Source organism: Bufo bufo, chromosome 1, assembly GCF_905171765.1.
Source record: "Bufo bufo chromosome 1, aBufBuf1.1, whole genome shotgun sequence".
Lineage (NCBI taxonomy): Eukaryota > Metazoa > Chordata > Amphibia > Anura > Bufonidae > Bufo > Bufo bufo.
In genome coordinates, this window is record NC_053389.1 from 7,802,647 (window position 1) to 7,828,192 (window position 25,546).

At 46.9% G+C, this 25,546-nt stretch overlaps 2 protein-coding genes across 3 annotated transcripts in view; both read right to left on the bottom strand.

Moving 5' to 3' along the window:
• Positions 1 to 998: 998 nt before the first annotated feature.
• Positions 999 to 19,111, bottom strand: LOC120991127. Of its 2 annotated transcripts, XM_040420032.1 has the most exons (3): positions 19,097 to 19,111; positions 5,719 to 7,064; positions 999 to 3,963 (listed from the first exon to the last, which is right to left on the bottom strand). In XM_040420032.1, the coding sequence occupies exons 2-3, from the start codon at positions 6,704 to 6,706 to the stop codon at positions 3,695 to 3,697; spliced, it is 1,257 nt and encodes a 418-aa protein (XP_040275966.1). In that variant the 5' UTR covers positions 6,707 to 7,064; positions 19,097 to 19,111; the 3' UTR covers positions 999 to 3,694. The 2 variants fall into 2 exon arrangements, with proteins under 2 accessions (XP_040275966.1, XP_040275957.1); XM_040420023.1 differs by lacking the exon at positions 19,097 to 19,111 and having other exon boundaries at positions 5,719 to 7,485.
• The window catches only part of LOC120991073 (guanylate-binding protein 4-like), a 74,728-nt gene continuing 58,632 nt past the window's right edge, over positions 9,451 to 25,546 (bottom strand). The window contains exons 9-12 of the mRNA XM_040419966.1: positions 18,933 to 19,035; positions 16,127 to 16,320; positions 14,069 to 14,237; positions 9,451 to 9,978 (exon numbers count right to left, since the gene is read on the bottom strand). Coding sequence (XP_040275900.1) covers positions 9,971 to 9,978; positions 14,069 to 14,237; positions 16,127 to 16,320; positions 18,933 to 19,035 — 474 coding nt within the window. The 3' untranslated portion in view covers positions 9,451 to 9,970. The remainder of the gene's footprint in view (positions 9,979 to 14,068; positions 14,238 to 16,126; positions 16,321 to 18,932; positions 19,036 to 25,546) is intronic.

Genomic DNA, 25,546 nt, shown 5'->3' on the forward strand with positions numbered 1-25,546 from the left:
TTGCACAGGTGTGCCTTAGACTGCCCACAATAAAAGGCCACTCTGAAATGTGCAGTTTGATCACACAGCACAATGACAGAGATGTTGCAACGTTTCAGGGAGCGTGCAATTGGCATGCTGACTGCAGGAATGTCTACCAGAGCAGTTGCCCGTGCAATGAATGTTTATTTCTCTACCATAAGCCGTCTCCAAAGGCGTTTCAGAGAATTTGGCAGTACATCCAACCGGCCTCACAATTGCAGACCACGTGTAACCGCACCAGCCCAGGACCTCCACATCCAGCATGTTCACTTCCATGATCGTCTGAGACCAGCCACCCGGACAGCTGCAGCCGGACAATCGGTTTGCATAACCAAAGAATTTCTGCACAGGTTGGGCGGAGGGGGGGGGGGGGGGAAGTAACTTCTTGAAAAGGATATGCTAAAATTAAACTGCTACAGATAAAATAAGTGGCTAACCACGATATAACTCTACTACAGGCCGGGCATGGGGAATGAGGGGCATTTTTGAGAAAAACTTATATGCTCCTCTAATTCCTGTCCCAAAGAAACGCTGCCGCTGAATTAGCACCAGCCGATGGTTGGTAGGATCACTTTTGGGCACCAAAAAGCCACCATAAAGAAGGATCGGGCAGGTTATCAAAACATGGACCCCCTATATGTGCCAGTACTAGGAGTGTAGGTGCACCAGTATTGTGTCAGGTAAGCCGGAACATCATTCACTAGTGCAGGCTTTCTACATAGGATAGTGCACCATCCATGTGCCAGTACTGGGAGTGTAGGTGCCCCACTGTGTTACTGGGGAGCCTGGAATGCCCCTCAATAGGTTAGTAATAGGCATAGATAGATATAGTAAATATGGTCCCTGATATAGTAACCTAATAAATGCCCAGTTCACTACTATACTAATTCTTATTCATTGCTCGATGCGTTCCTACATCGGGACCAGGCCTGTATTTCCTCAGGAGCAGTCAGAACATAAATCACTTTTTTTTTTTATTATTATATTTTTATTGATTTTCTCAATAAAGAACAGGGGGTAACAGGGTACCAAGGTACTGGCACGCAGGCCATATCATTATACAAAAAGATTCATTGCGAGTACAAATCAGATGCATGGCAATATCAGACAAACATAGTGAAAGAGAGTAGACGGGTGGGTAGATAAGTGAGCGAAGCATCCAGAGATGATGGTGCTGAGAGAATGGGGTAAAAAGCGCCAAGTAATCACATTACAGTTGGACCAGCTTTGTGTTAACATGCAAGATACTATCAGATGTGTAAGTGAGGTGAGGACCTTTGATCCATAAAAAGGTGTTGGTTAGTAAGGGACCGATGTGTAAGGAATTAACAGCGGAACAGGACTGGTCTGATGTCTTCCTTGGTCTAGCTCATAAAGCATTAGGGCTAAGGGTGTTTTTATTTTTGGGAGCTCTATAAGATGACCAGGGTAGCCATTTTTTGAGGAAAGCAATGTGTGTGCGGGTTTCCCAAGAGGACAGTTCCTCGAACCTATGGAGCTGGTCAACCTTTTGTAGCCATTGTTCCATAGGAGGGGTTTGGATTTGCATCCAGTATCTAGGAACCAGAAGGCGAGCGGCTATCAACATCTGTGAGAAGATGAAGGGTGGTTGTAGGTGGCCCTTTTCCTGACTGAAGGACAATAGAGCCATCTGAGGAGATGGGTGGAAAGAGGTGTGACAGATTTTGTTTGCTAGGGAAAATATCTCGGACCACCATTTGGTGATAAGGGGTCAAGTCCACCATATGTGGAGGAAAGTCCCTTTCCCCTGAAGGCACCTCCAGCATGTGTCCAAAGCAGTTTGAGAGAATAATGCGGTCTTATCTGGCGTATTATACCATCTAGTAAGAATTTTATATTCATTCTCTTGGATTCGGACACAGCGGGAGGCCCTGTGAGGAGATTCAAGGAGCTTGTGGAGAGATGTGAAGGGGATGGTAATGTTCAGGTCTAATTCCCATTGCTTTATGAAAGCTGACCTAGTCAGCATAGGTGGGGAGCGTAGTCTGCTATATATTTGTGAGATAAGTCTTCTAGGGGCTTTAGGAAGGGAGATTACTGACTCGAACCATACCAGAGGACGCTGGAGGTCACCCAAATGGACGTGCTGGCTTATGTAAGCTCTGAGGTATAGGACAGAAAAAAGATCACCTGGGCGAGGATCAAGTAAAGCTTTCATGGCTTCCAGATCTAGTATGTTACCAGTATAGTTTGTCAGCGATAATAGGGCTATTGTTGAGGAATTTAGCCCTTTCGAGGTAGCCGTTCTCAGAGCCAAAGGGGCCGTGTCTATTAAGTCTTTTATCGTTAGAAGTGGGGAGGGAAACGGGATGGAACAGTGAGATGTAGACAGACACTTCCAAGCCTCAAGGGTTGCTTTGACAATTGGGTAATGGGATAACGATTCAGAAAGAACGTTTTGGCGCCCTAGTAGAAGTGCTCTAACAGGTGTGTTTAATATGTCGAGTTCCATTTCTACTGTGGAAGATTGTAAAGAGGGGCATAGCCAGGCTACTGCTCGGGAGAGGAGTATAGCCTTGCCGTATAGTTCTGGGTTTGGAAGGCCTATTCCCCCAGTTTGTCTAGGTTTGATGAGGAGGGAGAATGCAAGTCTAGCTTTCTTCCCATTCCATATAAATTATCAATTTTTTTTTTGCATTGAAGCATAGTAATGCTTGGGTATAGGAATCGGAAGAACCTGTTATAGGTAAGTGAGACGGGGGAGGATTAGGGAAGAGAGTAGATTTTTGCGGCCAAACCAGGACAATGCAGGGTTGGATTGGGTGAGGTTATCTATAGTATTAAAGATTGAAGACTTTAGTGGGACATAGTTAAGGGAGAATTGGTCTTTTATTTTGGGGCTAATTTTAACACCCAGGTAGGTGATGGTGGGAGAGGACCAATTGAAGGGTGAGTTCGCCATTAGGCATCGTTTGGTGGTGGGGGAGATACCTGAGCATAGGACTACAGATTTATAAGCATTTATCTTGAAATCTGAAACCGTGCTATAAAGGTCGAGATGGGACTGAATGCAGGGAAGGGAAACTAACGGATTTACTGTCATCATTAGAACATCATCCGCAAATGCTGCAATTTTCTGTTCCTTACCTCCCAAATATAGACCCTCAATTCTCCTATCCGACCTTAAAATAGATAAGAGCGGTTCCAGTGCTAGAATGAATAAAAGTGGGGACAGCCCTGTCGCGTCCCATTATTTATAGCAAATGGAGAGGAAAGATTCCCATTGACCATGACCAGAGCAGTTGCTTGGTCATACATGGCAAAGGTAGCTTGTACAAAGGGATCAGGGAGGCCAAACTTAAGCAAGACATGTTTCAGGTATGTTCAGTTGAATCAAATGCTTTCTCAGCATCAGTGCTGAGAAGGAGCAAAAGGGAAGAGATGTGGTTAGCTTGACAGAGTGCATTAATCACTCTAGATGTGTTGTCTTTGCCCTCTCTATTGTGGATAAAGCCGACCTGATCCCTGTGAACAAGATGGGGGAGAACATTGGCCAACCTGTTGGCTAACATTTTGGCCAGGAGTTTGAGGTCTATATTCAGGAGGGATATGGGCCTATAATTGGAGCACTGCTTGGAGTCTTTCCCTTCTTTAGGGATGAGTGTAATATGGGCCGCTGTCATGTCTCTGGAGAGTGGGACACCTTTAAGCGCTAGGTTACAAACCTCAAGAAGATGGGGAGGAGGATTTCATGGAAGGTTTTATAATATGAGACCGGAAGGCCATCTGGCCCTGGGCTCTTCCCTTTCGGCATTTGACTTAGAGCTTTATTGTGTTCTGTTAATGTGAACAGAGTTTCTAATTTTAGCTTTTGGTCTGGAGATATGGAAGGAATATTGGATGAGTCTAGGAAAGTTGAGATAATGGAAGCCTGACTTTCTGGGGTAATGTTGGTAGGGAGGTTATAGAGGTTCTCATAGAAGGAGCGGAAATGGGCAGCAATCTGGGTGGAAGAAAAAAACGGTTTACCATCAGGTGAGGTAAGTTGATGGATATAGTTTGCGGCTCTCCTTCCTTTTATCCTACTCATAAGGAATTTGGTGGCTTTGTCGCCATGAGCGAAATATTTATGCTGGGAGTTCATGTAGTATTTAGCCGCTTTAGCTTGTAGGAGGATTTTGAGTTCTGCTCTATAATTTGATAATTCCTGAAGGTGGAGATCCGTGGGACTCTTTTTATGGTGGGATTCGAGCCTTTGAATGTTCTTGAGGGCCTCATCTATTGCTTTTTCCCTTAGCTTCTTCTGATAAGATCCAATATTGATAAATTGGCCCCTGACGAAGGGTTTGTGTGCATCCCATAAGGTGGTGGCAGGGAGGTCAGGGCACTCATTTAAGGAGAAGTATTCTTTAATGTGTCTGGAGATCAAATCAATCGTGGATTGGTGTCCCAGTAAGGATTCATTTAGTCTCCAGTTAAAACATGTGGGGATACTATTTGGAGCCATCACAGAGAGGAAGATTGGAGAATGGTTGGAGAGATGCATGGAACCTATTGAGGCCTCCTTACAGAGATGTAGGTGTTCTTTAGAAATCAGTAAGTATGATAGGTACCATGCATTGGGGAGTAGAATGTGTAATCAGATGTGCTGGGATGGTGGGATCGCCACACATCAATCAACTGTAGATTCCAGAGATTATCTCGAATGTTTTTAAGGGATCTATATGAGTGAAATGATTTTTGTGAAGATGTGTCTATTTGTGGGTTTAAGGCCACATTTAAATCTCCTCCCAGGACTACTATCCCTTCTTTGAAAGAGTCAATAAGTGGATAGATGTTTAAGAGCCAGCGGGATTGGTTAGAGTTGGGGGCATATAGATTTATGAAGGTGTACGTTTGTGGGCCTATGGTGCCCTTTACCAAGATATATGTCCCATCAGGGTCCTGTGTGTGGCTTACATATGTAAAGGGAATTTTCCTTTGAAATCCTATGCTAACTCCACCTGAGGCAGAGGAACCTCCCCCACAATGGTACCAATGAGAGTAGTGGGAAAATTGCATATTAGGGTAATGGTTAAATCTAAAGTGGGTCTCCTGGAGGAACACAACATCAGCTCCGGCCTTCCTAAGAAGCCTTTTACATTGTAGGAGGCTATATGTAGGTCAGCCATTGCGAGTTATGTTTGGTAGGGTACCTTGTGGCCAATGGTGTGTCCTCCAGGAGAGTACAGAGATGGGAAGGAGTATCGCCATCTGATTCCGGATGCAGGTCAGGGTGATGGGGATCTCACGATGTGTTGGTGAGGTTGACAAGTACCTTGGGGAAAGAGTTTGAAGGGTAACACATACATAACAGGTTAAAACAACATAACAGAGATAAGCGAGCACACAAGAGTACACTTTGGGAATGTGGGGGATAGGTGGTCAGATGACCAGGTATTAGACCGTATAGCACCCTAATGGGGGCCATAAAGTAGTGTGCAAGGATGGGCCCAGCAATATGCATTCTATAGAGTAGGGAAAGAGAAAACAGGTTAATACTCATAACATTTCAAGACCAGTGGTGACAGCGGATAGCTGTGGTGTAGCACTACCAGGAAGTGGTGGTCGGAACTAGTAGACTGGAGCTTAAGTCCTTTTAAGGTTCCTGGGAGAGGCTCCTGGGTGTAAGCTGATGGCCCCTTTTCTTGGATCGCAATGATTTTGGGGTTCGCTGGACCTCAAATGGTGACACTTTGGGGAGATCTGGCAGGTCTCCTAGGTCGTGGTACAGTTCCCAATTTTCTATCTGCATAGGAGGAATGTCCAGGTCTTCAAGGATAGGCCCGATGTCAGCATGGGGCGAGATGTTGATCCGCTTGCCTGCGACAGAAAAGGAAAGTCCAAACGGGTAGGACCAGCGGTATAGGACTTTGTTGGACCGAAGCCAATTGGTCAGAGGTTTTAGGGCTCTCCATTTCTTGAGAGTGGAGGGGGCTAGATCCTGGTATATCTCCAACCTGTTGTCTTCATAGGAGAGATCAGCATGATTACGTGCAGCATCCAGGATGGCCGCTTTGACTGGGAAGTTTAGGAACTTGCAGATGATATCGCGAGGTGGCTCAGTCGGCTTAGGTTTGGGGCGTAGAGCCCTATGTGCGCGTTCAATGGCGATTTCTTGAGGGTAATCGGGACCTAGCAGGGAGCCGCATATGGAGATGATGGTGGTGGTAATCTCTCCCGGCAACACTGATTCGGGGATCCCTCTAAATCGTAAGTTGTTGCGGTGCCCTCTGTTCTCCTGGTCTTCTAGGGCATTATGCAAATCATTGAGGTGCGCTGTGCAGCGACGGAGTGAGGCTGAGACCGCTGACTGGTGGTTCAGGGATGCGGCCTGGTGGGTTTCAAGTGTTTCCACCCGTTCCCCAATGTGTCTCACCTCTTGTCTAACAGCCGAAAGTTCAGTGAGAATGGGCTCCATAACTCTGCTAAGTGCCTGGTCCAGGTATCGTCTGGTGAGCGGCAGGTCAGAGCTAGGTTGGCGTTCTTCAGAATCGCTGTCACCCTCGGAATGCGCAGGGATGCGCTTCAAGGCTTTGGGCTGCTGGGCCGGCGCCATCTTTGGCTCTCGTGGCGTGATCGTAGCGGCCGCTTTTTTAAGGAATTTCTCCATATTGCCACTCGGAATCTGGTCCTTGGGTATCGCTGGATGTTCTCCGAGCTTGGAGTTCCTGATTTTGACCATCCTCACTCGCTGGGGCTAATTATAGCTGGTGCTAGGGACGGTCGTTTTAGCAGAGCAGGGAACTAAGCGTCTATCTCTGTCCGGCGCTAGCTCCGCCCCCCCCCCCCCTCCCTAAATCACTTTTAAGGTTTACAAAATAACAAAGTAGCAGAACGCTGCGTGCCTCTGATGGCGTGCGTGCAGCTAAAGCCTCCGGCACTGCGATGGCCGTAGCACAGCCGCCTTATGCCGCTCATTAAAGAGGACCTCTCACCACTCCTGTGACACCTGTTTTATTATCTTCATGCATTCCCCATGTAATTACCATTCTGGAGCATCTATCCTTATGGCTCTATGTTCTGCCGTTCCTTTATTACTTCTACTAGAAGTTATGAATGAATTGCTAGCAGTTTGCAGTAAGCGTACAGAGGGGGGGTAACAAGGTGGTGTAATCCATCTTACGTATCCCTCCAATGGAACAATGTGAATTGTCCAGCGGTCTCGCTACGCCCCTTCATCCTCCTCTGCTTGATTCTGACCGAATCCTACTGGGAATCAAGGACAAAGACACCGTGTCGGCACATAAATGATGAGTTTATAATGTAGCCGGTCGGGGGAGAGCGATGGTCCATTTTATGCTTGTGAAAATCTATTGTATTTTATCAAAACGTGCAGCACAAGGTGTCTTTGTCCTTCATCCCCCAGGGGAAATTTGGTCAGAACCAAAGACCTGAGCTTGTGTTGAACCCAGGGAGTTTGGAAGAGCAAAAGAGGAAGAAGTGGAGCAGTGCTTCTAGAGACCACCAGAAAGTTCCTTCCGCTGGATATACACTGCGTGCAGAATTATTAGGCAAATGAGTATTTTGACCACATCATCCTCTTTATGCATGTTGTCTTACTCCAAGCTTTATAGGCTCGAAAGCCTACTACCAATTAAGCATATTAGTTGACGTGCATCTCTGTAATGAGAAGGGGTGTGGTCTAATGACATCAACACCCTATATCAGGTGTGCATAATTATTAGGCAACTTCCTTTCCTTTGGCAAAATGGGTCAAAAGAAGGACTTGACAGGCTCAGAAAAGTCAAAAATAGTGAGATATCTTGCAGAGGGATGCAGCACTCTTAAAATTGCAAAGCTTCTGAAGCGTGATCATCAAACAATCAAGCGTTTAATTCAAAATAGTCAACAGGGTCGCAAGAAGCGTGTGGAAAAACCAAGGCGCAAAATAACTGCCCATGAACTGAGAAAAGTCAAGCGTGCAGCTGCCAAGATGCCGCTTGCCACCAGTTTGGCCATATTTCAGAGCTGCAACATCACTGGAGTGCCCAAAAGCACAAGGTGTGCAATACTCAGAGACATGGCCAAGGTAAGAAAGGCTGAAAGACGACCACCACTGAACAAGACACACAAGCTGAAACGTCAAGACTGGGCCAAGAAATATCTCAAGACTGATTTTTCTAAGGTTTTATGGACTGATGAAATGAGAGTGAGTCTTGATGGGCCAGATGGATGGGCCCGTGGCTGGATTGGTAAAGGGCAGAGAGCTCCAGTCCGACTCAGACGCCAGCAAGGTGGAGGTGGAGTACTGGTTTGGGCTGGTATCATCAAAGATGAGCTTGTGGGGCCTTTTCGGGTTGAGGATGGAGTCAAGCTCAACTCCCAGTCCTACTGCCAGTTTCTGGAAGACACCTTCTTCAAGCAGTGGTACAGGAAGAAGTCTGCATCCTTCAAGAAAAACATGATTTTCATGCAGGACAATGCTCCATCACACGCGTCCAAGTACTCCACAGTGTGGCTGGCAAAAAGGGTATAAAAGAAGAAAATCTAATGACATGGCCTCCTTGTTCACCTGATCTGAACCCCATTGAGAACCTGTGGTCCATCATCAAATGTGAGATTTACAAGGATGGAAAACAGTGCACCTCTCTGAACAGTGTCTGGGAGGCTGTGGTTGCTGCTGCACGCAATGTTGATGGTGAACAGATCAAAACACTGACAGAATCCATGGATGGCAGGCTTTTGAGTGTCCTTGCAAAGAAAGGTGGCTATATTGGTCACTGATTTGTTTTTGTTTTGTTTTTGAATGTCAGAAATGTATATTTGTGAATGTTGAGATGTTATATTGGTTTCACTGGTAAAAATAAATAATTGAAATGGGTATATATTAGTTTTTTGTTAAGTTGCCTAATAATTATGCACAGTAATAGTCACCTGCACACACAGATATCCCCCTAAAATAGCTAAAACTAAAAACAAACTAAAGACTACTTCCAAAAATATTCAGCTTTGATATTAATGAGTTTTTTGGGTTCATTGAGAACATGGTTGTTGTTCAATAATAAAATTTATCCTCAAAAATACAACTTGCCTAATAATTCTGCACTCCCTGTACAGAAGGATGACCACCTGCAGAAAGCACTAGAGTGTGTACTACCTGCGAGACTGCATAGAGTGAAGAGAACAGCCGGCTCTTCTGTCACACCACGTGGCTTCAGCCACAGACTCTGTCATATATATATATAGCTTATGTAATAGTGACACCTAGTGTCAGCAGTGAGCGCTGCAACGTTAACACAACATATAAAGTATATAGTAATACAGCAAAAATAAAGCAGGGTGAATACGGATGGTGCAATACACACAAAAAGTTGTGATGTGGGTGGTTACAGGGTGGGTGTAAAACACACTAAGGCATTAATAGCCAGACACTAAGGGAAGATTATACTTATGGTGTAAACACAAATAGTAGATTATATTTCTTTATATTAAAGAATACTTGTCAGCAGGATCAACCTTATTGAACCCAGCATACTGTCTGGTGGGCGTGATCCTGCTGACTAAAATGATATCTGTCTTGTGAAAATCAGCTGTGGTGTTCCAGTGAGAAAAAAAAACTTGTATTTTCTATGCAAATTAGGGTTAGCACAAGAAGGCTAAGGGGTGAAGGGGGCCTAGGCCCCGACCCTCTGTGCACTGAAGCCTCAGTTTTATAAAGAGCTAAAGTTTTTTTCTCAGGAACGTCGCAGCGGATTTTCTAATCAGAAGGATCAACCCTACCAGACAGCATGTGGGGGTTAATGCCGTTGATCCTGCTGACAGGTGCTCTTCAAAGTAGATGAGTAAATGTGTATTTCTTGTCATTTATTATACTTGGCTACAAGATATGTGTAAAGGAGCACTCTGCATAGCGCAGGGTCTGAGGTAGGTGCCATGACTTGAAGATCTTCGAATCCTCGGGTCATTCCTCCCCATCTCAGGCCCTGCACCAGGCCTACGGCATATACTATATATACCTCCTATTTTTTTTTTTTTTTTTTTATATTGACAATTTTTATTGGTTTTCTTTTAATACAATTACAATTACAATTATACATTAAAGTCGAAAGTCTGTCACGTATCTATGAAACATTTCAAGCAGAATAATATCATAGCTTAAGTATTAGGATTATCTTTCAAGCGTGATATCATGACAGTAAAATATTAATAGTACCAGTGATGATAATAATAATAATAATACGAACGAAACGAAGGGGAGGAAAAAGAGGGAAATAAAATAAAATAAAATAAAATATAAAGGGGACCAATCAGGTCCAGAAAAGACAGGAATTTCTGAAATACATATTACCTAAGTTATTTCATTAGGCACTTCGCAATTACTGTGAGAAAATATGTTTGTAAAAATATTATTGCTGAAAAACACCAACCCAGAAACCAGCAACCAGATCTCTCAGTTTCTCCTAAGTGAGATGCTAAATAGATCGAAATAAATCCTCCTTAATAAGGGCTATCCGATTTTAAGAAAATTTCCTATATTTCTTCCAGGGGGTCCAGATCTGCAGAAAAACATGTCTCGATCTTAACTCCCAATGTGAAATTTCTTCTAGTCTGTAAATTTGGTCAAGTCTATTTGTCCAATGTTCTAGACTAGGGGGATCAGGGGAGAGCCAATGTTTAGGTATCACTAATCTAGCAGCTGCCATCATAAATGAAAAAAGAGTTGACTTGTGAGAGTTTGATCTCCCAATTCCTAATGAGAGTAGTGAGACCTCAGGGTTACACGGGTAGGATGACTGACAGATCTGGTTACTGATTTTGAAAATATTCAACCACCATGGCTTAATCAGTTCACAAGACCACCATATATATGAATAAATGATCCTCTCTCCCTGAGGCATCTCCAACAAACATCTGAGGAGCTGGCACTGTAGAGGCAGGTCTTATCTGGAGTTTTATACCAGCACATCAAGATTTTATAGCTGTTTTCCTGTATTAGTATACATCTGGAAATCTTGTGTGGGGCAATCAGCACTTTCAGAATTTCAGAGGATGTCATTTCACGTTGGAGATCTTTTTCCCAGACGCCAATGATAGCAGGTTTAATTAAAGATGGAGGGGACTTAAGTTGGCTGTAAATTGTCGATATGGGTTTAGGGGGATATGATGAGCTGCCAATCATCTTATCAAACCAAGAAAGTTCTTGTGTGAGAGGGGATTGTTTAGCTATAAGGAGCGATTCCTTTCTAATAAAACTTAACAGAAAGGGGTTCTGAATCTTAATCTTAAGCAATTCATAAATGTCATGATCAGAAAGGATACCTCCATCTTGATTGAACAAGCTTGAAACTGTTAATCCCGAGTTTTTGAGTGACGAAGGGCAGCAGTCTTTCAGTTCTTTAGGGGCTAAGGCAATGACATCTTTTATAAGGATGAAGGGAGAGGGAAGTGTTAGGGCCCCCAAGCTGGTCGAAAACCATCCCCAGACCTTCAAGGTGTTACGTATCATAGAGTTCGGTATGGAGTTAGGAGCTGGAGAAGGTCTATCAACCAGAATCAGGGCCCTAGTAGAAGAAGGCAAAAGGGCATTCTCTAAGACTAAGCAAGATTTATGCGGAGGATTTCTAACCCAATCTACAACTCTTGAAAGCTGAATAGCCTTCATATACATTTCCGGGTCAGGGAGTCCAATGCCTCCTCTAGGTCTAGGTTTAGTAAGAGTTTCAAAAGAGATACGGGATTTTTTCCCTTGCCAGATATATTTGCGTATGTGTTTGTTAATAGAGGAGAAATAAGATTTAGGGATCTCAATGGGGAGTACTTGCATCAAATACGTAAGCCTGGGCAATACTAGTGACATAACAATATTCTTTCTCCCAAACCAGGATAAATAAGGAAAGTCTAAAGTTTCTAGTTGCGTGGTTAAAGAAGCTAAAAGGGGCTTATAATTGAGTTTAAATAAATCTGTAAGATGTGGGGACAATTTTACACCTAAATATGTCAGTTGTTGGGTATTCCAATTAAATGGGGAATCAGTTTGAAGAGTTGTGAGAGTAGTAGAGGAGAGGCCCATATGAATTATTTGGGATTTAGAGGCATTTACTTTAAAATTAGATAGGGAGCCAAACATATCAAGTTTGGACAGTATTACTGGTATGGAAACAAGCGGGTTGGTCGTGAGGATCAATAAATCATCCGCAAAAGCTGATAATTTAAATTCACATCCACCCACTTTCAAACCCATGATATCTGGATCCTGTCTAAGGGATTGCAGTAAGGTCTCCATCACAAGGACAAATATAAGTGGGGAAAGTGGGCAGCCTTGTATTGTCCCATTTTTTATTGGAAAGCTGGGTGATAAGGTATCATTGACCGACAGTGGGTATACATAGAGAAGACAGCGTTTATAAATGTTTCAGGTAACTGAAATTTCAACAGAGCAGAGGAAATAAAGGTCCAATCCACTCTGTCGAAAGCCTTCTCGGCATCCGTGCCAATCAATACCAGGGGGGACTTTCTATGGGAAACATAATATAGGGCATCTAGTACTTTTGTGGTATTATCCTTTCCCTCCCGGCCTTTGACAAAACCCACTTGATCAGGGTGGATCAGACATGGCAAGAGATTTTTTAATCTAGTGGCTAGCATTTTGGATAACAGTTTGAGGTCCACGTTTAATAAAGAGATAGGGCGATAATTAGAGCATGAAGTGGGGTCTTTGCCCTGTTTAGGGATGACTGTAATGGTCGCTCTAGTCATATCTGAGGGAAGTGGGTGTTTTTCCAAGGTGGGATTAAATATTGGGAGCAGAAACGGGATAAGAGTGTCTTTAAATGAAGAATAGTATGTTATAGGTAACCCATCTGGGCCCGGGCATTTGCCTTTAGGGGTTGACTTAATGGCAGTTGCAACCTCATCAAAGGTAAATGATCTGGAGATAGACAGACTCTGAGTAGTGGTGAGAGATGGGAGTTTTAAGGAGGACAGAAAAGAGTCAATGTTAGATCTCCTATCTTGTGTAGGATCTGGAAGCGAAGTAGGAGGGAGATTGTATAAGGTCTCGTAAATTTTTTTAAATTGCTCAGCTATTTCATGCGTTTTAAACAATTGGGTATTTTGAGGGGATTTAATGCTTTGAATAAAGCGGGAGGAACGTCTCTGCTTGATTCTTTGCATAGCAAATTTAGAAGCTTTATTGCCATGAGCAAAGAATTTATGTTGGGCTGATAGATAATACTTAGCTGATCTCTCGTTTAGAAAATTTTTCAATTCCGTTCTGAAGAAGGAAAGTTCAGCAAGCTGTAAGGAAAGTAAGGATTGTTTGTGGGCTTTTTCCAAAGTATGGATTTTAGATAATAAAGTGGACAGTTTTATCTCCGACTCTTTTTTAAGAAATGAGCAGAGACTAATTAATCTGCCTCTGATGTAGGCTTTGTGGGCATCCCAAAGTATCTGGGAGGAAATGTCTGGGGTGTTGTTGGTTTTGAAGTATTCCTCTAGGAAAGATTTTATTTGAGCTTTGTGTTTTTCGCTCCCCAGCAAAGATTCATTAAGTCTCCAGTTCACGTGTTTATTGGATCTGTTAAGTGGGCGTATATCGCAAAAAATAGGGGAGTGGTCTGACAGGGTTATATCACCTATCCGAGATAGTGAACATAAATGTAGATGTTCTTTAGAGATTAGGATATAATTTATCCTGCTATAGGATTTATTTGCTGGGGAATAAAAGGAATAGTCTAGTCCTTGAGGGTTATGACATCTCCATACATCAATGACACCTAGATTTTGGAGTTTAGAGTGTATAAAGTTGAGAGCTTTCAAGGAAACTGACGACTTCTTAGATGTGGTGTCTATTAGGGGGTTAAAAGCAAAATTAAAATCGCCTGCCAAAATTAGTATGCCCTCTCTATGTATCTCGATCAAGGATATTAACGTGGAAAGCCAATTAATCTGATCTTCATTAGGTGCATATATGTTCACAAAGGTATATAATGATCTACCCACTAAGCCTTTAAGAATGAGAAACCTACCATCCGGGTCTTGGATATGGGATTTGTATGTGAAGGGAAAAATTACTGTGGAAACCAACCCTGACACACATTGAGGCTCCTCCTATTTTTTTTTAACATTTTCCCAAATACCCCGGGTAATATGTCGGTGATGATTCCTCCTATTATTGAAGCGGGCTCGTTGTTCTCCTCTCGTAGTCGCTTGATCTCGTCCTCCAGCGATTCACATTTTCTTTTGAAGCGCCCGGCCAGCATCTCTTCTTGTTCCTGCAGAGACAGAACGGAAATGATGACGGATGTAGGTATAGGGAATAATAGGGGGCACCACTGGGGGGCACTACAGAGGGGAGCGCATTATAATTAAAGAGTGCACTGCGGGGGGGACATAAAACAGGGTGCACCACTAGGAGCACTACAGAGGGGAGCGCATTATAAATAAAGAGTGCACTGTGGGGGAACATAAAACAGGGGGCACTACAGAGGGAACAGCATTATAAATAAAGAGTGCACTGCTGGGGGACATAAAATGGGGTGCTCTACTGGGGGCACTACAGAGGGCAGAGCATTATAAATAAAGAGTGCACTGCGGGGGGGAATAAAACAGGGGCCTCTACTGAAGGCATTATAAATAAAAGGGCACTGCTGGGATAGCATTATCACTATTGATGGGACTTCTAGGAACACTTTATGGACCATCTGTATGGCACTGTTATTTCTGCAGTATAGTGGTGGCACTAGGGGCACAGCGGGCACACTATTGGAGGTAGCAGCAGTAAGTAGCACTGTTGGTGCACCAGGAGGAGAAGAATGATAGAAAAGTGAGGAATCTAACATGTCTGTGCGGTAAACACTACAGAGACGAGCTGTGGCTGGAATACTTTGTCATGGTGGTCTGATCCGAATGGAGAAGATGAGGGAAGAGAACGTCTACATCAGAAGAGACATCACTGGATGGAAGAGGGATGTAATGCATATGTAATGCCCAATACGAATAGGCCTTCAGCACTAGGGCTGGGGGTATGGGTTAGACAGAGAATTTGGCACCAGGTGGGGGCGCTATTTCAGTTTTCACCTCAGGCAGTAGAAGAGGTAGAATCGGCCCGGCCCACAACTTTCAACTGAGTCCTAAAGACACAGATACAGTGGTGGACAGAAAGGGAACCACTCCCGGGAATATCGATTCCTGGCTGGCTGTCCTCATTAGGGCCCCAACACATAACTTTGCCTGGGGCCCCAGAAATGCCTAGCCCGCCCCTGAGTAGGTGCCGTACTACACTGTTTTGTGCTTGTCAGTGGTGTACACAGAGCAGAGCGGGCCCCACACCTTAATGGGCCCCTCCATATCATATCAATTTTAGACACAGAAGACAGAAGAGCCCCACCCCGTGTCCATGACCCTTGGGTTAACCCCTCACCTCCTGGTTTGCTGACATTGCCCTTCCTGTGCCAGTAAAAGAAGGACCACCAGGGCCCGGCCCCTGTGGTGTACATAGAGAAGTAAGGGCCCCATATCAAGGCTCAAACCAGGCCCCCCACACAGGACTGAGGGGTTTCCGCCTAAACCATTTTCAATAATCCTTGGGCCATTTTTTCACTGCTTCAGTTGCTAAAATTTGTTCCTTTAGAGCAGGGATGCTCAACCTGCGGCCCTCCAGCTGTTGCAAAACTACAACTCCTAGTATGCCCGGACAGCCTACAGCTATCAGCCTACAGCAGGGCATGATGGGAGTTGTAGTTTTACAACAGCTGGAGGACCAAAGGTTGAGCATCCCTACTTTAGAAGGTAGAGTCCTGACCAAGTTTTCACCTCCAGTAGAAGAGGAGATAATCCCAACTAAGACTGGGCCCCATAGCAGTCGCATAGTCTGCAGCTACGGTAGTTACGCCCCTGCCCGGCCCCTCTCTCCAGGGGCCACATTATGGTTGGTTCACCTCGTGCTGTCCTATTACCTATGTTTATCATGGGTATAATCAGTGACAACTACTTTTCTGTGCTCGGAGCAGTTGTCACCCCCCCATCCCCCACTGACATAGGAACATCATAGAGTGTAGATTACACGGCCTGTAGTGGGCGGCAGAGAGCAGAAGAGTGAACTGCTCCTCATGGAATATGTGGAGGTCGGGCCGTCCCAGGAGGAGGACATGAGATCTGGTACCTTCAGTTTCTCTTTTATCATCCACTCATTCTGTTCCTTCATCTTCTCCCTTTCATCCAGCATTTTCTTCTCCAGCATTTCCATGTGAAGCTTGTAATTCTCCTGCTCCTTCTCTTGGTTCCTCTTCAGCTCCATGTTAGCTTTTTTCAGGATCTCCTTCTCTCTTGCTGCGGCTTCAGTCTGTGATCGCTGCTCTGGAGAAATAAATGGAGACGGCTGATGTTAGAATATTTGGATAAAAGATAACTCTAGACCTAAGTATATAATAAAGGATAACTCTAGACCTCGGGATATATAATAAAGAATAACTCTAGATCTCTGTATATAATAAAGGATAACTCTAGACCTCGGGATATATAATAAAGGATAACTCTAGATCTCGGAATATAATAAAGAATAACTCTAGACCTCTGTATATAATAAAGGATAACTCTAGATCTCTTTATATAATAAAGGATAACTCTAGATCTCAGTATATAATAAAGGATAACTCTAGACCTCGGTATATAATAAAGAATAACTCTAGACCTCTGTATATAATAACATCTCACTAGCGAACCTTTTGGAAGTGTTTCCCTTTGAGTTAGAGTCTGACTTTTTGACAACCTCTCAGGACAAGGGAATAGTCAAGCGGAATATTCATCCGTAGACAGCTGTTTCGGGGCGTTCGCTCCATCAGTGCAATGTTATCCAGGCTTGTTAAACAGTCAGACTTTGACTCACAGGGAGCCACTTCCACAAGATGGCGCTAGTGAGATGGTTCTCCTTCCCTGGGAGATACCTCTTTGCATATTATTTTCCCATGGAGCATTGCCTACAAGTCTCCATACACAGCTGGTCTCTTTAAGGAGAGCCAGGACCCTGCCTAAGCTGCGAGACCACGGGTGACACAAGGTCTTTGGCTTGGTTTAATTTCAGAGGTTACAGGGGTCATTATCTAGATGGCATCTTCAGCAAGGGTGGGAAAGGTGTTCCAGACATCCCCACTCTGCTGCGGGCGGCCTTTGTGTGCGACAGCATCCTCAGGACTCTGATAGTGAAGGACGATGGCTCGCGGGCCGCTCTGTGTCCCGGTTCTTTCTCCTGCCTCTCTGTAGGAGGCTGGGTTGGGACAAATGTGACAGCTCCTACCACTACAACTGGGATATCCCCTGGTATTACCAGGACCTTCTCAAGGGAACACCAGCTGGAGGCAAAGTACTTAATGGAGACTATTCCAGGGCTCCCTGCTGCCACCGCTGAGACTGTTTGGAAGAATGTGGCTTCTAGCAGTTTAGCCAACGGGCACAAAGACCTGGCATGGATGGCCATTGAGGGAGGACTGTCCCTGAGAACTTTTATGCATGCCTGTGGACTATGCAACACCAGGTACTGCCCCAGGTGCCCTTTCCAGGAAGAAACACCTTTGCACCTCTTTTGGCAGTGCCCGTTTGCGCAGGCCCTGTTGGACGCCCTGGAAAATGAACTCATAGACATTATTCCCAGGAGCAGCCTGATGCACACCGCCGTGCTTTACGGACTATTCCATGGGACCCATTCGGTTGAGGCTATCCAGGAGGCTTGGTGCCTTATGAACGGCCTGCCAGGAAACGCCTAGTGGGAGAGGATGTCCTGTGAGATTGTGAGCCAGCTTTCACAGTTACAATCAGTGCACTCTGGTATTTGAATATGGAAAACAGATGATGACTCATGCAGGCTGTTTTTGTGAGGAGAACCAGGAAGTGAAGGTGCTGACATCTTGAGAGGATTGTGTGTGAAGGAGGCCAAGGAGGCCATCCAGTTACATCCTGGCTGCAGGGAGTCTGAAAGTGATCGTAGTCACTCGAGGAGAGACTGATCGCTGCTTACTATTTGATCCTGCTTGTTGGAGAAAGGATTGCTTCCAGGAAGGCTGCTGTGAGCTGTGTAGTGAATCATCTACCTCGGCAAGGCCGCATTTGTGTAAAGGGACTTGTGGCCATCCCGGTCAAAGCCACCCTCTGATACCGAAGGGACTCAGGTCAGTGAACCCGTTTATGCTTTATGTTGCATCAGTGACTCCAGTACCAGAAACCAAGTTTAGGCCTGCAAGTAGTTAGATAGATAGGGTTCTATTTTTTGCTAGACTGCACCGAATTGTTCTGCGGCGCGGTAACGACTTGCAGGCTCTGCTGTGTCCGCCACTGGCTAGGTTTGTCCCCTTTTGCGGCACAGCACGACTTGTAGGCTCTGTTGTGTGCGCCACCGGTCTATGCCTGTCCAGCGGAGAGGGACACTGACTGTGGAAGAGAGTCTGGAATACAAAATATTCTGGGTGTCTTTATATTGTTGTGTTATTACTACGGTTAAAGTAAAGTTTCTGTTCTTGCATAAAAAGCTGGTGTCGGTGTCGCTTTTCTCGTCTGTGACTTCGCTGTATCCTGGGGAGCCCACCCCGGTACACGGCTTACAGTCCGTCCAGGACTGCGGCAGGCTGGTTCTCAGCCTGCTTAGGGACCACTCCATTATGGACGGTCTGGACATCAACGAAGAAGAGGATTAAACCCCCTCTTCTTCCCCCCCCCCCCCCACAGTGTGTCTGTCTTTTAATAAGACAGCCTGCGCTACGTCGCAGTATAATGTATGTTTTGTATTGACGACTGATTGCTAATAAAAGCTATTTTCAATCAAAGATGGCATCTTCTTAAATATGGACATTTCTACCAGACAGGCGGTTGATTGGTTCTCATAGGCGGAGAGATTCCCTGTGACATTGTATCATTACAGGTTCATGCGCAGGATTGTGGACCCTGTATCTCCGGTCCCCGCAGCCGCGCTGACATCTTACCAGCCAACTTCTTTTCTTTTTCTTTTAGACTTTTATCAGCCATCAAGATGGTGGATCCCAAAGTCTCCTTCTCTTTACGGAACTCTTGTAATATTTCCAGAGACTGCGGAGAAATCAGACAATGATACAGATACGTTACAGACAGAATGACTGATCTGCAGAACCCACCAGAAGCTACGGCCTGGAAACTTCTCTCTGACCTTCAGTAAGAATAGCAATGGAGCGGGGCACGGACACAACAAAATGCAGCTTGGCTTAGGGGAAAGTTGGTAGGCAAGAAAGGGTTAAGTGGTTTAAACTGCGAGGTGGATATGGTTTAGTGTCGTAGAGGGGGTGGAGCAGGTTATGGGTTTGGCGGGCAATATTTAACTGGTGTAAAGGGAGTGGCCCCTCACTTGCCAAGGGACCAATGTCAGACGTTGGTACAGTGTCCTCCCTGGATGAGTTGTTGGCATCGGTTAGGGCCGCGGTGGTGCAGCATGGCCCGAGAGTGGCTATAACAGACCTTGCAGACTGCCTTGAGGGGACCAGAGGAGTCTTCAGTGGCCCCCCTTGTGTGGACTGGGGCCAGGAGATCTAGGCCTTCTGAGCACCTGAGTCTTGAATTGACGCCCAGGGTTTGGCATTGTTTAAGAAGCCCCAGTGGGGACCTTTCGTTGCGGTAAGTGGTACCTCAGCGGGACACAGCCGCAGCGGAAGGAAACCTGTACCGCAATGGGAAACCATGGGAGAGATGAGGGGGAGCCCCCGTTCTGGTTCTCCTGGTTGGCGGAGTGGGTCCTAGCAGTTGGAGGGATTATCCCCATGTGAGTCTCTGAGCGGGGAGTGAGCTGCAGGCCACCTGCACAGCGGACGGGTCATCTGGAAGCAGCAGGAGCGGCTTCTCCTTCTACTGGAGGGGTCCTGGTCAGCTGTCCTGTGTCTGGACAAATGCAGCCGGTGCCTGCTGAGGAGGGCTGGTAGCCATTTGGGGATGGAGTGTTCGTAGCCCCACCCCCTTACTGGTGTGCGTGTCCGGGACTAGTCGGGTGCGGGCTGCTGCTGTCCCAGCCCCAGGAAGTCGAGGGAGGATGTGGGGCCTTCCACCTCTGCAGATTCTGTGGCCTACTGCGGCCAAAGAGAAGATGGTTGGCGGCCATCTTTAGGTGGGGCAGAGCTTGTAGCTGCTGCTTGCCCCGCTCCTCCAGTACCACGGTGCAGATCTCTGTGGTCTGGTCGGTTTAAGAAGGAGAATGGAGCCAGAACTCGTGGGGTGCCACGGACAGGTTGGAGGATGTGACTTCTGCTTGAGTCTGTCCTGCTACTGGTACACAGGGGCGGAATGGGAACTTAACGTGGCCCTGAAAAAAATACTAAAAGTGGCCCCGTTTTATTGTCGGGTCCAAATTGATGGAAGGCGGGGCCAGCAATACCATATTATGGTGCATTATACCACCCTAACAGAGCCAAATACCACAGACCATCACAAAATACTGCCACCAGCACAAAATATATCTGTCTTCATGTCATAGCAGAGAATCAGGCTTCACGTCACCCACCACTGGAACAGGCCACTGTCACACATTTAGGCCCCGGCACCCAGACAGAGGAGAGAGGTCGCGTAACAGAGAATCTGGCCTTATGTCAGCACAAAATCAGTCTTCATGTCATAGCAGAGAATCAGGATTCACGTCACCCACCACTGGAACAGGCCACTGTCACACATTTAGGCCCAGGCACCCAGGCAGAGGAGAGAGGTCCCGTAACAGAGAATCTGGCCTTATGTCAGCACAGAATCTGTCTTCATGTCATAGCAGAGAATCAGGCTTCACGTCACACACCACTGGAACAGGCCACTGTCACACATTTAGGCCCAGGCACCCAGGCAGAGGAGAGAGGTCCCGTAACAGAGAATCTGGCCTTATGTCAGCACAGAATCTGTCTTCATGTCATAGCAGAGAATCAGGCTTCACGTCACCCACCACTGGAACAGGCCACTCTCACACATTTAGGCCCAGGCACCCAGGCAGAGGAGAGAGGTCGCGTAACAGAGAATCTGGCCTTATGTTAGCACAGAATCTGTCTTCATGTCATAGCAGAGAATCAGGCTTCACGTCACCCACCACTGGAACAGGCCACTGTCACACATTTAGGCCCAGGCACCCAGGCAGAGGAGAGAGGTCCCGTAACAGAGAATCTGGCCTTATGTCAGCACAGAATCTGTCTTCATGTCATAGCAGAGAATCAGGCTTCACGTCACCCACCACTGGAACAGGCCACTGTCACACATTTAGGCCCCGGCACCCAGACAGAGGAGAGCGGTCCCGTAACAGAGAATCTGGCCTTATGTCAGCGCAGAATCTGTCTTCATGTCATAGCAGAGAATCAAGCTTCACGTCACCCACCACTGGAACAGGCCACTGTCACACATTTAGGCCCAGGCACCCAGGCAGAGGAGAGAGGTCCCGTAACAGAGAATCTGGCCTTATGTCAGCGCAGAATCAGTCTTCATGTCATAGCAGAGAATCAGGCTTCACGTCACCCACCACTGGAACAGGCCACTGTCACACATTTAGGCCCAGGCACCCAGGCAGAGGAGAGAGGTCCCGTAACAGAGAATCTGGCCTTATGTCAGCACAGAATCTGTCTTCATGTCATAGCAGAGAATCAGGCTTCACGTCACCCACCACTGAAACAGGCCACTGTCACACATTTAGGCCCAGGCACCCAGGCAGAGGAGAGAGGTCCCGTAACAGAGAATCTGGCCTTATGTCAGCGCAGAATCAGTCTTCATGTCATAGCAGAGAATCAGGCTTCACGTCACCCACCACTGGAACAGGCCACTGTCACACATTTAGGCCCAGGCACCCAGACAGAGGAGAGCGGTCCCGTAACAGAGAATCTGGCCTTATGTCAGCGCAGAATCTGTCTTCATGTCATAGCAGAGAATCAGGCTTCACGTCACCCACCACTGGAACAGGCCACTGTCACACATTTAGGCCCAGGCACCCAGGCAGAGGAGAGAGGTCCCGTAACAGAGAATCTGGCCTTATGTCAGCACAGAATCTGTCTTCGTGTCATAGCAGAGAATCAGGCTTCACGTCACCCACCACTGGAACAGGCCACTGTCACACATTTAGGCCCCGGCACCCAGACAGAGGAGAGCGGTCCTGTAACAGAGAATCTGGCCTTATGTCAGCACAGAATCTGTCTTCATGTCATAGCAGAGAATCAGGCTTCACGTCACCCACCACTGGAACAGGCCACTGTCACACATTTAGGCCCCGGCACCCAGACAGAGGAGAGCGGTCCTGTAACAGAGAATCTGGCCTTATGTCAGCACAGAATCAGTCTTCATGTCATAGCAGAGAATCAGGCATCACGTCACCCACCACTGGAACAGGCCACTGTCACACATTTAGGCCCAGGCACCCAGGCAGAGGAGAGAGGTCCCGTAACAGAGAATCTGGCCTGATGTCAGCACAGAATCTCTCTTCATGTCATAGCAGAGAATCAGGCTTCACGTCACCCACCACTGGAACAGGCCACTGTCACACATTTAGGCCCCGGCACCCAGACAGAGGAGAGCGGTCCCGTAACAGAGAATCTGGCCTTATGTCAGCGCAGAATCTGTCTTCATGTCATAGCAGAGAATCAAGCTTCACGTCACCCACCACTGGAACAGGCCACTGTCACACATTTAGGCCCAGGCACCCAGGCAGAGGAGAGAGGTCCCGTAACAGAGAATCTGGCCTTATGTCAGCGCTGAATCAGTCTTCATGTCATAGCAGAGAATCAGGCTTCACGTCACCCACCACTGGAACAGGCCACTGTCACACATTTAGGCCCCGGCACCCAGACAGAGGAGAGCGGTCCTGTAACAGAGAATCTGGCCTTATGTCAGCACAGAATCTGTCTTCATGTCATAGCAGAGAATCAGGCTTCACGTCACCCACCACTGGAACAGGCCACTGTCACACATTTAGGCCCCGGCACCCAGACAGAGGAGAGCGGTCCTGTAACAGAGAATCTGGCCTTATGTCAGCACAGAATCAGTCTTCATGTCATAGCAGAGAATCAGGCATCACGTCACCCACCACTGGAACAGGCCACTGTCACACATTTAGGCCCAGGCACCCAGGCAGAGGAGAGAGGTCCCGTAACAGAGAATCTGGCCTGATGTCAGCACAGAATCTCTCTTCATGTCATAGCAGAGAATCAGGCTTCACGTCACCCACCACTGGAACAGGCCACTGTCACACATTTAGGCCCCGGCACCCAGACAGAGGAGAGCGGTCCCGTAACAGAGAATCTGGCCTTATGTCAGCGCAGAATCTGTCTTCATGTCATAGCAGAGAATCAAGCTTCACGTCACCCACCACTGGAACAGGCCACTGTCACACATTTAGGCCCAGGCACCCAGGCAGAGGAGAGAGGTCCCGTAACAGAGAATCTGGCCTTATGTCAGCGCTGAATCAGTCTTCATGTCATAGCAGAGAATCAGGCTTCACGTCACCCACCACTGGAACAGGCCACTGTCACACATTTAGGCCCAGGCACCCAGACAGAGGAGAGCGGCAGTGCAGTTTCTAGGTAAAATTTCTCTCAGGGCGAGTGTCAAAAAAACTCCCCCCCCCCCCCCTCAAAACTGCTCGATGAAATAAGTGTCTCCCCATTGTAAAAAATTGAATGGACGGTCACAGTGACGCACCCAGTGACCCACTGTCCCACAGACTCAGGCTCTCACTCACAGCAGGCTTCTTTCTCAGCACTGCTCCGGGCGGGCGGTAACAGGCAGGCAGTGCGGGCGGCGGTGCTCACCGCACTTACTGTACGTCACGCGGCGCGTGACGTACAGTGAGTGAGCGCCGCCGCCCGCACTGCCTGCCTGTGGGGGAACATTATTTTTAATAAGGATCACTATGGACATTATTTAGAATGGAGGCTGCTGTGGGTGTCATTATAACTGTATAATGTCTGATAGGCCTAGTCCTGAGTTATATTACCCTGCCCTGTATAATAATGTACCCTGATACCCCTTAGTTATATTACTCCAGCCGGGTAATATAACTAAGGGGTATCAGAAATGGGTACATTATTATACAGGGCATAGGCAGGGTGATATAACTCAGCTCAGGACTAGGCCTGACATTATACAGTTATAATGAGTAATGACACCCACAGCAGCCTCCATTCTAAATAATGTCCATACTGATCCTTATTAAACTTAATGTCCCCCACAGTGACAGTGGCCCCCATTTTCATGTCTCCCACAGTGCTCCCCCCCCCATTGTAATTAATGTCCCCTCCATTGTAATTAATTCCCCCCCATTGTAATTAATGCCCCTCCATTGTAATTAATGCCCCCCCCCCCCCATTGTAATTAATGCCCCCCCAGACCATCACTCGCCTCACAGCAGGCATCAGCACTGCTCAGGGGCTCAGGGCGGGCGGTAACAGGCAGGCAGTGCGGCGCTCACTCACTCACTGTATGTCACACGCCTGCGCCGCCTAGTGGGAGGAGCAGGCGCGTGACGTCAGTAAGTGCCGCCCGCACTGTCTGAAGAGTGAGAGGACTCGGCACTCGGGCACAGGTCAGGCGAGATGTCAGAGGGAGGCAGGGCCGGTGCGAGGATTTTTGCCGCCCTAGGCAAGATAAAAATTGCCGCCCCCCCCCTTATCAGACATCACATATGTTCCACCCCTTTCTCAGCTTTTAAATTAAAATAACTGCTATGCTTCCCTTACGGTTAATCCAGCTTCTTGTAGCTGTCTTTTTGCGGAATGGAATTGCGGACTCATACATTTCTATGGGGCCGCAATTCCGATCCTGAAAAAAATAGAACATGTCCTATTCTTGTCCACAATAGCGGACAAGAATAGGCATATTCTCTTAGTGCCGGAAATGTGCGGTCCGCAAAATGCGGAACGCACATTGCCGCTGTCCGTGTTTTGTGGATCCGCAAAACACATACGGACGTGTGAATGGACCCTAAATGTGAGGTAAATTAGTTTCCAATGTAGTATTAATAACTAAACAATTACATAATAAACATATTGCATTGTCTACTTACCACCAGGACAATAAGATGATCTGGTCTCTGGCTGCAGTCTGGCTCTGGGGACTCCCTTGTCACTCTCTTCTCCCCCCCCCCTCCCTTGTCACTCTCATTCTACCCCCCCCCCCCTTGCCACTCATTTCCATTCCCCCCCCCCTTGTCACTCATTTCCATTCCCCCCCCCTTGTCACTCATTTCCATTCCCCCCCCCTTGTCACTCATTTCCATTCCCCCCCCTTGTCACTCATTTCCATCCCCCCCCTTGTCATTCATTTCCATTCCCCCCCCTTGTCACTCATTTCCATTCCCCCCCCCTTGTCACTCATTTCCATCCCCCCCCTTGTCATTCATTTCCATTCCCCCCCCTTGTCATTCATTTCCATTCCCCCCCATGTCACTCATTTCCATTCCCCCCCCCCTTGTCATTCATTTCCATCCGCCGCCCTTGTCATTCATTTCCATTCCCCCCCTTGTCACTCATTTCCATCCCCCCCCCGTCACTCATTTCCATTCCCCCCCCCCTTGTCACTCATTTCCATTCCCCCCCATGTCACTCATTTCCATTCCCCCCCCCCT